General features: G+C 42.7%; 1 protein-coding gene across 1 annotated transcript in view; it reads left to right on the top strand.

Moving 5' to 3' along the window:
* The window catches only part of TRAP1 (TNF receptor associated protein 1), a 54,836-nt gene that overhangs the window by 15,649 nt on the left and 24,608 nt on the right, over nt 1–14,579 (top strand). Inside the window, exon 2 of the mRNA XM_068525251.1 lies at nt 13,772–13,936. Coding sequence (XP_068381352.1) covers nt 13,772–13,936 — 165 coding nt within the window. The remainder of the gene's footprint in view (nt 1–13,771; nt 13,937–14,579) is intronic.

Raw genomic sequence — 14,579 nt, 5'->3', positions numbered from 1 at the left:
CTTTAAAATGAAGCCAGTGCTCATTTACCATCCTGGGGCCCTTAAGAATTATGCTAAATCTGCTCTGCCTGTGCTATATAAATGGAACAACAAAGCCTGGATGGTAACACATCTGTTTACAGCATGGGTTTTTTTAATATATAAGTTTATTTTTTATTATTTATTTTTGGGTGCGTTGGGTCTTTGTTGCTGCACATGGGCTTTCTCTAGTTGCGGCGAGCAGGGGCTACTCTTCGTTGCAGCATGTGGGCTTCTCACTGCGGTGGCTTTTCGTTGCGGAGCATGGGCTCTAGGTGCATGGGCTTCAGTAGTTGTGGCACGCAGGCTCAGTAGTTGTGGCTCACAGGCTCTAGAACTCAGGCTCAGCAGTGGTGGCACACGGGCTTAGTTGTTCCACGGCACGTGGGATCTTCCCAGACCAGGGATCGAACCCGTGTCCCCTGCATTGGCAGGCAGATTTTTAACCACTGCACCACCAGGGAAGTCCCAAGCATGGTTTACTGAATATTTTAAGCCTGCTGTTGAAACCTGCTTGGGGGAAAAAAAAGATTAAAAATATTACTGTTCATTGATAATGCACCTGGTCACCCAAGAGCTCTGATGGAGACCTACAGTGAGATTAATGTTTTTATGCCTGCTAACACACCATCCATTTGCAGCCCATGGATCAAGGAATAATTTTGACTTTCAAGTCTTTTAATTTAAGAAGTACATTTTGTAAGGCTGTAGCTGCCATAGATAGTGATTCCTCTGATGGATATGGGCAAAGTAAATTGAAAACCTTCTGGAAAGGATTCACCATTCTAGATGCCATTAAGAACATTGATGATTCATGGGAAGAGGTCAAAGTATCAACATTAACAGAAGTTTGGAGAAAGTTGATTCCAACCCTCATCAATGACTTTGAAGGGTTCAGGACTTCAGTGGAGAAAGTAATTGCAGATGTGGTAGAAATAGCAAGAAAACCAGAATTAGAATTGGAGCCTGAAGTTGTGACTGAATTGCCGAAATCTCATGATAAAACTTTTAACGGGGCTTTCCCGGTGGCGCAGTGGTTGAGAATCGCCTGCCAATGCAGGAGACACGGGTTCGAACCCTGGTCCAGGAAGATCCCACATGCCGTGGAGCAACTAAGCCCGTGCGCCACAACTACTGAGCCTGCACTCTAGAGCCCACGAGCCACAACTACTGAGTCCGCGTGCCACAACTACTGAAGCCCACGTGCCTAGAGCCCATGCTCTGCAACAAGAGAAGCCACCGCAATGAGAAGCCCGTGCACCGCAACAAAGAGTATCCCCCGCTCGCCGCAGCTAGAGAAAGCCCGTGCGCAGCAATGAAGACCCAACGCAGCCAAAAATAAATAAATTAGATAAATACATTTATTAAAAAAAAAAAAACTTTTAACGAATGAGGAGTTGCTTCTTATGGATGAGCAAAGAAAGTGGTGTTTTCAGATGGAATCTACCCTGGTGCAGATTGCTGAAATACAACAAAGAATTTAGAATATTACATAAACTCGGTTGATAAAGCAGTGGCTGGGTTTGAGAGAATTGACTCTTGTTTTGAAAGTTCTGCTGTGGGTAAAATGCTATCAAATAGCATTGCATGCTACAGAGAAACCTTTGTGAAAGGAAGAGATTGATGTTGCAGACTTCATCATTGTCTTATTTTAAGAAATTGCTGCAGGTACTCCAACTTTCAGAAACCACCACATTTATCAGTCAGCAGCCACCAACATCAGGGCAAGACGCTCCACCAGCAAAGAGATTATGACTTGCTGAAGTCTCAGATGATGGTTAGCATTTTTTAGCAATAAAGTATTTTTGAATTAAGGTGTATACGTTGTTTTTTTAGACATAATGCTGTTGCACACTTAATACACTATAGTATCGTGTAAACATAACTTTTATATGCACTGGGAAACCAAAAAATTTGTGTGACTTTATTATTGTGGTACTCGCTTTATTGTAGTGGTCTGGAACTGAACCTGCAAAATCTCCAAGGTCTGCCTAGTGCTAAACTAGCCTTACATCCTTCAGATAAACCTGCTTGGTTGTGATGTAGTATCATTTTTATATATTAATGGATTTTACTTGCTAATATTTTATTAAGGACCTCCACGTCTGTGTCCATGATTGATATTGGTGTAGTATTTTTATTGTGTGTGCGTGATGTCTTTGTCAGCTTTTGATGTTAGGGTTGTGCTGTCATCATAAAACTTGAATGGAAATAATTCCTTCTTTTTCTGTTTTCTGAAACTGTGTAAGATTGATGTTACTTCTTCCTCATGTGATTGATAGAATTCAGTAGAAATTCTGGGCCTGGAATTTTATTACAGAAATACTTTTGCAAATAAATTCAATTTCTTTATTACATATAAAGCAATCCAAACTTTCTGTTTCATCTGTCACTTTGGATAATTTTTTTCAAGGAATTTGTCCATTTCATACAAGTTGTCAAATTTCTTGGCATAAATTTGTTCATAATGTTTCCCTATTATTTATTTATTTTTGGCTGCATTCGCTCTTCGTTGTGGCGCACAGCCTTTCTCTAGTTGCGGTGAGCGGGGGCCACTCTTCGTTGCAGTGCACGGGCTTCTCATTGCAGTGGCCTCTTGTTTCAGAGCACGGGCTGTAGGCGCGCGGGCTTCAGTAGTTGTGGCTCTTCGGCTCAGCAGTTGTGGCTCGCGGGCTCTAGAGTGCAGGCTCAGTAGTTGTGGCACACGGGCTTAGTTGCTCCGCAGCATGTGGGATCTTCCCGGGCCAGGGATTGAACCCATGTCCCCTGCACTGGCAGGCGGATTCTTAACCACCGTGCCACCAGGGAAATCCTCTCTGGTAATACTTTTTATTTTGCAGTGTGCTTTGTCTGATCTAATCTGGTCCTGCCAGCCTTTTTATGCTTACTTTTTATGTGGCATATCTTTTTCCATTCATTTACTTTCAGTGTATCTGTGCTTTTATATTTAAATTGATTGTTTTGTAGACAGCATATAATTAGGTCTTGCTTTATCAATTCTGACAGTCTTTGCCTTTATAATCAAAGTGTTTAGTCCATTGACCTAAAATGTAATTATTGATATAGTCAGATTTATCTCTACCGTTATGTTACTTGTCCCCTCTCATTTTTCCCTGTCTTCTAGCTTTCTTGTATTCTTTTGGATCAAGTAAACATTTTTTAGAATGCCATTTTAGTTTACTAATGCTTTTTTAGCTATACCTCTTTGCATCATTTTTTATTGGTTACTCTGGAGAGTGTAATGTTCATCCTTAACTTTTCACAGTCTGTTTAGAATTAGTATTGTAATATACCATGTAAACTGTAAAAGCCTTGCAACTACATAGGTGCATTTACTCCCTCCACCCCATCCTTTATGTTACATTTGTCATATGTATCGCCTGTACATATGTTGTAAACCCCACAAGATAATGTTTTAATTAATGGTTTAAATTGCTGTATATATTTTAAGGAAATTAAAGAAAAATTCTTTTGTGTTTACCTAGGTTATCATTTCTGATGCTCTGCATTCCTTTTTGAAGATCCAAGTTTCCATTTCATATCATTTACTCTCAGCCTGAAGAACTGTAGCATTTCTTTTAGTGCAGGTCTGCTGTTTAATACTTAAGATGTTGTACCATTGTCTTTCAGCCTCCATTATTTCTGATGAAAAGTTAGCTGTCATTCAAGTTATTGTTCCCGCATGTAATGTGTTGTTTTTCTCTGGTTGCTTCCAAGATTTTCTCTTTTTATTTGGTTTTCAGCAGTTTGATTATGATGTGCCTAGGTGTCTTTCTTTGATATTATCTTGCTAGTGGTTCATCGAACTTTTGACTCTGTAAATATGTCTTTGACCAACTTTGGGGGAATTTTCCAGTTATTATTTCTTCAAATGTTTTTTCTGCCCTATTCTCTTTCTCCGCTCCTTCTGGGACTCCAATTACATGTATGTTAAACTTACTTCTGTTGTCCCACATATATCTGAGACCCTGTTCATTTGTTTTTAATCTGTTTCACATTGAATAATTTCTATCAATTTATTTTGAAGTCCATAGACTCCTCTGTTGTCTCCATTTGGTTTTTAAGCCTTCTAGTTAATTTGTTAGTTTCAGACATGGTTTTTTTTTTTTTTTAACATCTTTATTGGAGTATAATTGCTTTACAGTGGTGTGTTAGTTTCTGCTGTATAACAAAGTGAATCAGCTATATGTGTACATATACCCCAATATCTCCTCCCTCTTGCGTCTCCCTCCCACTCTCCCTATCCCACCCCTCTAGGTGGACACAAAGCACCTAGCTGATCTCCCTGTGCTATGCGGCTGCTTCCTGCTAGCTACCTATTTTACATTTGGTAGTGTATAATGTCCATGTCACTTTCTCACTCGTCCCAGCTTACCCTTCCCCCTCCCCGTGTCCTCAAGTCCATTCCCTACGTCTGCGTCTTTATTCCTGTCCTTGCCCGTAGGTTCTTTGGAACCATTTTTTTTTCTTTTTTTTTTTAGATTCCATATATATGTGTTAGCATACTGTATTTGTTTTTCTCTTTCTGACTTACTTCACTCTGTATGACAGTCTCTAGGTCCATCCACCTCACTACAAATAACTCAGTTTCATTTCTTTTTATGGCTGAGTAATATTCCATTGTATATATGTGCCACATCTTTTTTTTAATTTTGTTTTATTTTTTTTATTTTTTATTTTTTTTTAAACATCTTTATTGAAGTATAATTGCCTTACAATGGTGTGTTAGCTTCTGCTTTATAACAAAGTGAATCAGTTATACATATACAATATGTCCCCATTTCTCTTCCCTCTTGCATCTCCCTCCCTCCCACCCTCCCCATCCCACCCCTCTAGGTGGTCACAAAGCACCGAGCTGATCTCCCTGTGCTATGCGGCTGCTTCCCACTAGTTATCTATTTTACATTTGGTAGTGTATATGTCCATGGCACTCTCTTACCCTGTCACATCTCACCCCACCCCCTCCCCATAGCCTCAAGTCCATTCTCTAGTAGGTCTGTGTCTTTATTCCCGTCTTGCCACTAGGTTCTTCATGGCCTTTTTTTTTTTTTTTCCCTTAGATTCCGTATATATGTGTTAGCATACTGTATTTGTTTTTCTCTTTCTGACTTACTTCACTCTGTATGACAGACTCTAACTCCATCCACCTCATTACAAATACCTCCATTTCATTTCTTTTTATGGCTGAGTAATATTCCATTGTATATATGTGCCACATCTTCTTTATCCATTCATCTGTCGATGGACACTTAGGTTGCTTCCATGTCTTGGCTATTGTAAATAGAGCTGCAATGAACATTGTGGTACATGACTCTTTTTGAATTACGGTTTTCTGAGGGTATATGCCCAGTACAGACATGGTATTTTCTGTATCTAGGATTTCCACTTGGTTCTTCTATTATAGTTTATGTCTCTGAGATTTCTCATCTTTTATTTTGAGCATATTTTACTTTATGTCATATAGTATTGTTATAATGGCTGTTTGAAGACCCTTGTCTTCTGATACCAACATCTGGGTCTTCTTGGCACCAGTCTCCATTGACTGACACTTCTCTTTAGCAGGGGTTGCATTTTCCTGATTCTCTGTATATTGAGTAACTTTTTATTGCATCCTGGACATTGTGGATGTTGCCTTGTGGAATCTCTGGATTCTGTTATATTCCTCTGAAGAGTAGTCGTTGTTTTAAAGGTGGGTATTGACCTGGTTGGCCCCCAGCTGCAAACACTTTCTCTTAGGCAGCAGTTTGACTTTTTTCCTTAACTGGGCTGCTTGCAGTTTGCCCCACATATGCATGGTTCAGGAGGTCAGCCAGAGACTTAGAAGAATTTATTCCCCAAATTGGGGGCTCCCTATCTCTGACTCACCCTTCTGGGATTTCCTCCCTTCACTTTTCATTTTCTGTGGTTTTCCAAATCTCTCCTCTGGTTCTTCAGGCCAGAAAAGTGCACATTGTGTGTGTTTTCTCTTAGAGTTTTAGCCACCCCTCATTGAACCCACCCTCATTCTGTGCTGTTCCCTCTTCCAGATATCTTCTCTCCAGAATCTGCCTGCTTTTGTTGATTCTCCAGAGCCTTCAGGTAGTCTTTTTGTTGTTGTTCCTGTGTTCATGGTTGTTACCAGGTTTGGTTGGTAGGATACACCTCAGCCATACAGCAAGTGGCACTCTGTGTAATAAAGAGAAAAAGTGAAATCGCTGTTATCCATATCACACTTGAGAAAATGGGAGATTGTCCATTTGGAATATGTAATTCCAGAGAAACAATCAGCATATTTCTAATTGCTTAAAATAATGTGTCTGTATCTAAGGTACATAACTTAGGATGCCATTATGAAGCAAAACCATAGTAAGAACTCTGGCTGATATATAAGAAAGTTTTTTTTTTTTTTTTCTTAAGAAAACAAAGCAAAAGAACCTACCCATTGTGTTTTGACTCATGTGCCTTCCTTAGCAGGCCCCTGTTGGCAGTTGCATTTTTAATTTATGCTTACTAGTTAAAATGGCCTTGTGGATCACTACTGCCATCTGTTGGCTGATTGAATGGGCTTCTGATTGAGTATAGCGATGTTTATGCTGATAAAAAGTTTCATGATTGTAAAAAAAAAAAAAAAAAAAAAACTTCTGCATCAGATGCTTTGGCATACAGAGAAATATGTTTGTTCTTGCCTTCAGAGAGTTTTATGCTAAGAAATATAAGCTTGTTCCTGCCGTACTTTGGTGAGATGTTATATATTAAGAAAAATTAATAGTAGAAGAAATCCCACAAGCTGGCTTGTAACAGCAGTTTTAATTTAGTAGCATGGAAAACAAGTGCTCTGAATTCATAGTAGGGAGAGATTATTGTGTACTGTGGTGGGGGCTGGGAAGGCCTGGTGGAAGAGAGGGCCTTACGCTGGATCCTGAAGCAGTTCAGGTGGAAAGAAGTTGCAGGTAGAGGAAGCAGCATGAGCACTGGCAGGTGTGTGTGTTGTCAAATTCAAACTATCAGTGCTTCCCATTCTGTGACCCCAAACCACCAAACAGATTAATACTAAGACATTGTAGCTTGACACTGAGGTTTGTGGTTTTTCCTTTAGGGTGTAAGGGGGAACATGAGGACAGATACTGTGCAGATAGTGTGTTTGTATCTGGTTCAGGCAGACTTACTGCACTATTGGTTTATTCTTAAAATCACTGTAGAAAGTTCAGTTAACCTGAAATCAAATCTGCTCTTGATAGTGCTGTTGATTAATATAATCTTGGAATATAATGGAAAGTCTTAAAATTGTGGTTGAAAATATGGATTGCTTAGTTTTTCCCTTTTCCCAACTCTGAGGACTTATATTATTTCCATCATAAACAGCATATTAAATCCTTTCAAAAGTATTGTGAGTATTAAGTGGGGAAAAAAACAAAAGGAATAGGAAAAATAAGACATAGGAAAATTGTGTTTAATCTTGGAGCAAGGAAGTCCTTTACAAACAGAAGACTAATTTCCTTAATATAGAAAGAGTTCTTACAAATCAATAAGAAAAAAATTCAGTAGAAAATGATCAGAGGATATCAACAGTCCATTAACATAAAAGGAAATAGAAAATATTTTAAAATGTGGATAGATGCTCCATCTTGCTTATAATAAGAGAAATATAAATGAAAACTACAGTAAAATTTTTACCTGACTGATAAGCTAAGATCCAAAAGTTTTATAACATTACCATCTTGGCAAGAGTGTGGGGTGATTCACACTCTCATAATATTGCTGGTGGGAATGTAAACTGATAAGTTTCTGGAGGGTGAGTTGGCAGCGTTGACCACAGTTTAAATTGGACATAAACTTGGACCTGATGATTCCACTTCTCGATGTGTACTCAAATGTATACTTGTGCGTAAATGAAATGACACATGTATAGGAATATTCCTTAGAGTCCTATTTTTTATTTTGAAATACTTTTTACTTTACAGAGATGTTATAAAAATAGTACTCAGTCTTCCCCTCCTCTTTCCTTAATTTCCCCTAATATTACTATCTTTGTGGCCATGGTATAATTATTGAAAACTGAAATAACAGTGACACAGTACTACTCGGTAATATGCTGGTCTTACCTGACTTTAGCTGGGTTTCCCATCCATGTCCTTTGCTGGCCCAGGATCCTCCATCCTGTACTTGTGTCTCTTCAGTTTGTGTTTGTCTTTCAGGACCTTGACACTTTCGTGTATATATATTTGGGTTTGTCTGGTGTTTTCTTATGATTAGATCGAGATGTGGTTTTGGCGAGAACACAACAGAAAACAGGCTGTGCCCTCTCACCCCACCAGGAGTTACAGGATGTGGACACATCTCATTCCTGATGATGGTGACTGCAGTCGCTTAGTTAAAGGTTATCTGCCACTTACTTCACTGTAAAGTACTGTTTCTCTCTTTGAAACCAAGAGGGGGGATTCTTTGTTCACCAGCTGACAGTCCCCCACTGTCATTATGTTGTTGCTCAGTTTGTCCTAGATTTTGCCACCGGGAGTGCCTTCCGCTCAGAGCCTGTGCCCTCTCGGTGCGTCCTGTCATCTGTGAGTCCTTCACTTTCTAGCACCACAGGTATTCTGGGCTCATCTGGTGTGTTCTCCAGTGGCCTCGATTCCTTTTATTGGAGAATGGTATTTACAAACCAAAGATCTGGGTGCCAGGGAGGGTGACCACACACCCCAGTTTGCCCAGGATGAAGGTGTTTCCTGGGCTGTGGGACTTTGGAGTGGCAGGTCCAAGACGGGTGCTCTCCATGGTGCCAGGTGTGCTCACTGCTGCTTGGGTGTCCCCGGACAGAGCCAGGAAGTATGCGTGTGTGTGCACTGTCACACACGTGTACGCACCTCGGTGTTTATTTCTACACTGACACTGATGCCTCCATTTGCAGCACAGCAGGGTTCACCCTGGCCTCCCCCTGCCCTTTCCTGACTCCTTTCTCCTGACTTGAGTCACAGTGTACTCACTTGCTTGATCTTAGTATATACACAGAGCAGTTTGAGAATTGCTACCACTTCTGCTACAGTAACAGTATGCTGTCCTTTTTGGGCCCAGCTTTACAATATACAGTTGACCCTTGAACAGTACAGTCTGAACTGTGAGGGTCCACTTATTTGCAGATTTTCTTCACTAAGTAGGTACTGCAGTACTGCACAATTTGCAGTTGGTTGGAATCCACGGATGTGGATGTGCTTGTGTTGGAGGGCCAACTGCAGAGTTATACTTGGATTTTCAACTTCACGGGGGGCGGGGCGGAGGGTTCTGTGCCCCAACACCCCCGTTGTTCAAGGGTCACCTGTGCAAAGTACTGTTTTCTTTTTTTTTTTTTTTCCCCAAATGCTGTTTTCTGAAGTCACTTAGGTTCTTTCAGGGCAGTTATGTTATTCATAATATAGTTGTGCACATTTGTTACTGTTTGTATTTAGTTTTATGTTCTCCACACACCCTGGTTGCTCTTAACTATTTACTTTTTGGGTATGTGAAACATTACCATGGTTCTAAGAGTCAGAGGGAAAAGGGATACTCAGAAATGCACGTTCTCCTCAGCTCTGCTACACCATTCCCAACCTTCTTTCTCCATTCTGTTCCCACACATCTGTTATGGGTTGAATCATGTGTCCCCCAAAAGATGCTGAAATTCTAACCCCCAGGACCTGTGAATGCGATCTTATTTGGAAATAGGGTCTTTGCAGAAGATCAAGTTAAGATGAGGTCGTTAGGGTGGGCCCTAATCCAATATGACTGTGTCCTTATAAAAAGGGGAAATCTGGACGCAGAGGCAGACACGAGCAGAGGGAAGACGATGTGAAGACACAGGGAGAAGGTGGTCATTTCTAAGCCAAAGAATGCCTGAGGCTCCCAAAGCTGGGAGAGAGGAATAGAACAGATTCTCCTTCACAGCCTCAGAAGGAACCAGCCCTGCCAACACTTTGATTTTACACTTCTAGCCTCCAAAACTGTGAGATGGTAAGTTTCTGTTGTTAAAGCTGCCCAGCCTGTGGTGCTTTGCCACAGCAGTCCCAGGAAATTAACAGCCCTTGTAACCAGTTTCTTATGGCTTAAATTGTGTGCCCCCAAAAGATACGTTCAAGCCCTCACCTGTGAATGTGACCTTATTTGGAAGTAGGGTCTTTGCAGGTATAATAAGATGAGGTCATATTGGATTAGAGTGAGCCCCAAATCCGGTATAACTGATGACCTTAAGAAGAGGGAAATTTGGACACAGAGGAGACACACATGGGGAAGAGAGAACCATGTGATGACAGAGGCAGAGACTGGAGTGAGGCAGCCCCAAGCCCAGGGCTGCTGGCAACACCAGAAGCCGGGAGAGAGGCGTGGACAGACTGTCCCTCAGAGCCTTCAGAAGGAATCAGCCCTGCCAACACCTCGGTTTTCCACTTCTGGCCCCCAGAACCGTGAGAGATTAAGTTTCTGTGTTGTAAACCACCTTGTCTGTGGTACTTTGTTACGGCAGCCTTAGCAAACGAATATACAATCTCATTAGTTTCTCATTTATCCTTCCTGTTTCTTTTGCACAAAAGAGTATCTCCTTTCTTCCATGAAGGGTAAGCATGCAATCAATAGATAACTCTTTATCACTTTGGAGCATTATTTTTAACGGCACAGACTGGGAACAGTTTAAACATCCATCAGTTGAGCGCTAGTTAAATACTTATCCATTACAGTCGAATGTTATTTGTTCACTAGAATAAGCAGCTTTATATGTACTAAAACAGAGTGATCTCTGAGATGTGTGTTTTTGGTTTTTTTTAAAAATATTTATTTATTTTAATATTTTGGTTTTTTTTTTAATATTTATTATTTATTTGGCCGTGCCAGGTCTTAGTTGTGGCATACAGTTTCTATTTTAGTTGCGGTATGAGGGATATAGTTCCCAGACCAGGGATCGAACCCAGGCCCCCTGCATTGGGAGTGTGGAGTCTTAACCGCTGGACTGCCAGGGAAGTCCCTAAGATGTGTTGTTGATTAAAATATTTATACACAGAAGACTGGAAATAAAAAAGTGTGCCAGCCATAATCCAGTAGCCCCTTCCCCCCATGTGAGAGCAGGTTTAGAACAGTTAGTTCAAGAAGTCTGAAAATGAGAGGAGCCCTTAGCCTCTGAATTGTTCTATTTTGTGTGATTTCTGGTTTCCTTTGGGGTAGGGATGGTTTACAGCTAACCATGAGGAAACGCAACCTGTTCTTTCCTGATGGCACTGAAAGGCAGATGGCGAGGAAAGGACCATGAGCAGAAGGGCAGGACAGGAAGTGGGGATAGGGGTCAGTTCAACAAATGTATGCAAGTGGAGCGGGTCAGGAGCCCTTCCTCCAGGGCATGGGACGTCAGCAGGCCTGCTGGACTGGGGAGGAAGGAGGTGAGGTTCCGAAGGTTTGGGGTGTTGCTTAGTGGAGGGCCTGGAAGACCAGCCTGAAGCATTTGGAATTGATGAGGTTGCGTTCAGGAATAAGTCCTCAGAAATCATAAATAACAAGATGGAATTGATGTCAGAAGAATAACATGTTGACATTTAAGGGATGGGTTGCAGGGAACAGTGCTGCAGGCAGGAAGACCTGCTCAAAGGCCTTGGACCGGGAGAGCTGGGGGAGGTCTGGAGGGAGAAGGATAAGTGCTCCGTGCATATCACTGTTGGAAGAAGACTCAGTATGATCCCCTCCTCCCCACTGTGTCCTTTCCTGAGGTCACGTGATAGGGAGTGGTTGCCGATGCAACATGGTAAGAGGAGTATTAGATGTAAGAATTTCTAAAATGCTTTCAGCATCTTCGGGCTTATGTGGAGGCGTGGTCAGGAGCACCACCAATCCGTGCTTACCGGGCTTTCTGCCCCTCTTCTTCTGGGGGACCTCCCCCATCACTCCGAATTCTGGTGGCCCAAACACTTTCACGTCCAGAGTAGTGCTCAATGGAGAACTAGAATCCAGAATCCGTCCTGAGGCCCAACCCGGGTCTTGCATCCCTCAAACATCTCTCCTTTATCCCAGTCTCACTGATTTCATCCTGAAGTTCTACCGTACTTTGAAGCAGAGGGTTCCCAGCTTTTGGGGGAACCTGTTTATGTCTCCGAATGTGGCCAGGAGTGCTGTCCCTGGGAGGGGAGGCAGCGTGGGGTTGCCCACAGTCCACTGGCATCGCTCGCCCTGCATCAGGGCACCAGCTGGGATCACAGCGACCCCAGCACCCCTGCCTGGCCTGGTGCAGACTGTTTGTTAAACCCTCTAACCAAATACCATTTAATTCCAGAAGAAATACTCCAGTTGTGGGTTTTTTGTTTTTGTTTTTGTTTTTAAGCTGTATGGATAAGGTGAACAATACAGTTAGGCCAGAGAATTAAATATCAATATTTAGATTGTTTGGAAATTGAATATTTTCTGAAATGGGGTAGTTTTAAAGGTATTCTGCATAGAGGTAAAGGCTAACATCGTGTTATTTATAAATCCAAGAATAAGCTTAAAGAAAAGGCAGATTTTTATACCTTGTAGGAATGTGGAAGTCAATATGTTGATTTTTAAACCTACAAGTTATTTCTGGACATTCTAAATCATTCCTTTCTGACTGTCACACGTATGTAGTTACATAACAGGCAGCTGCAGTTTGTTATGGCCTAGACTTTCACATGGAGTGTCTTGTATGTCTGACCTGTATCCTTGAAAACGTCGGGCCTTAAGTACCTACTGAACAATGCCAGTCCCCGGCGAGTGTCTTCAGGGACTGCTGGTGAGGACTGGCTCCATCCTGCCGGTTAGAGTGGAGGTATCTGCACGTGTTTCTTTTTTATTTTCTAATATTTATTTAAATTTATTTGGTTGCGCCGGGTTTTAGTTGTGGAAGGCGGCCTCCTTAGTTGTAGCATGTGAACTCTTAGTTGCAGCATTCATGTGGGATCTAGTTCCCTGAGCAGGGATCGAACCCTGGGCCCCCTGAATTGGGAGCGCAGAGTCTTAACCACTGCGCCACCAGGGACGTCCCTCTGCATGTGTTTCTGTAGCGTCTGTCAACCATACCAGGCTGGGGACAGCAGTGTCAAATGGAAGGGTTTTCCTTCTTCCCTTGCAGTGGTTTCTTGGTCCACTCTGCTGAACAGGAAGTTACAGAAAAGCAACTCAAGAGACATTGTGAATCCCCTTCCTGATTGCAAAGTAGAGGAGATCATTCCCTGGTTTGCAGTTTTTAAATACACTAATTTTAAAAACTCTGACAGTTTTGGACAAAAAAGGAAAGGAAAAGAATCAGTGAAGATTCTTTAGAAGATGATGAGACTGTTTGAGAACACCAACATTTTAAGATTTGTCTCCCTCTTAGGGGTATTTTTTCTCCCTTTTTCCATGTTAGTTACACCGTAAGAAGACCGGCCAGCCTGTCGTTATTTCCGGCTCCGGGAGGGGCTGTGAGCACTGAGGCGTGTGTGGGTTTGGTGGGTTTGTGCACGATCTCACTGGGGGACGTAAGTGGGAAGTGGTGTCAAAAGGCCCCTGCCCATTCCCGCGGTTCTGCCCCAAGTTCTCGTATGTTCTTGGTATTTGCCACGTGTGAGGATATGTTACCAGAACTACCTGCCAAAATACCAGCTAGCTGCACAGCGTTTGTCACTTCTGATTTCTCCTGGGTGACACTGGGTCTTTCGAGCAACAGCCTGCCTTAAAGAATTCCACGTTAGCATCTGCCAGACGTGAACAAATTAGGATATTCTGTTTCTGAAGTCTTATTAACTCTCATTCTTTCTCACATTTGTCTTTTCAGGAAAACCAGTTCTGTGTCCTTGGAGGCCCCCAGCCCAGTCCTGGAGTCCCAGGCAAAGGCTGGCTTCAAGCTCCCACGTTGGACGGCCGTTCAGCTCCCAGGCTGCTGAGGACCGGAAGGAGGAGCCCCTGCACTCCATCATCAGCAGCTCAGAGACCGTGCAGGGTACTGTGTGTAGCTGCATTTGGGTCCAGGAAGTCTTTGTTGGCTCGTTGCTGGCTCGTGAGGGGAAGCTTTTGAGGCAGAAGCAATGATTGATAGAGCCACCCACTCGCTTCAGACGAAGGAAGGTCTTGGTTGGAGGGAGGGTTCCCCCAAAACAATGCCTCCTGCGTTTCCGGCTTCTCAGGAACTTCTGATTTCCATCCTGGCGTATCTTGCCCCCTCTGGTGGTCACCCGTGAGTTCGCATGGGGCCCCTTTAAAGTGGTGATTCATGGCACATCTGCTAATAATCATGGAAGCAGGACGTAAACTCAGTGTTGGCCCCGCCGGGGAAGGACTGCACTCTGGGTTGTCCTTCACTCCTGGCAAGTGTGGAAGGCAATCTCCAGAGCCAGTCCTGCAGTGGGTCCATTTCTGGCTTTCAAATGAGACGACAACAGAATATTTGATGTTTGGGTTAAGAGGAGAAGTGAGGTTTTCTTGTTATTTTGCTCCCTAAATGATCAATTTGGAAACCACTGTACTCAGGAATAGAATCCAGGGTCTTGTTGTTAGAGCCAGCTCGCCTCACGACTGGGTCAAGTGCCAGCCTCCACAGCCCCTGGAGGTAGCCCGACCTGAGGCCTGCGGGCTGCGGGGAGGGA

This window comes from Eschrichtius robustus, chromosome 16, assembly GCF_028021215.1.
Source record: "Eschrichtius robustus isolate mEscRob2 chromosome 16, mEscRob2.pri, whole genome shotgun sequence".
Lineage (NCBI taxonomy): Eukaryota > Metazoa > Chordata > Mammalia > Artiodactyla > Eschrichtiidae > Eschrichtius > Eschrichtius robustus.
Note: the sequence above shows the minus strand (reverse complement) of the source record. Positions and strands in the feature narration are given on the sequence as shown.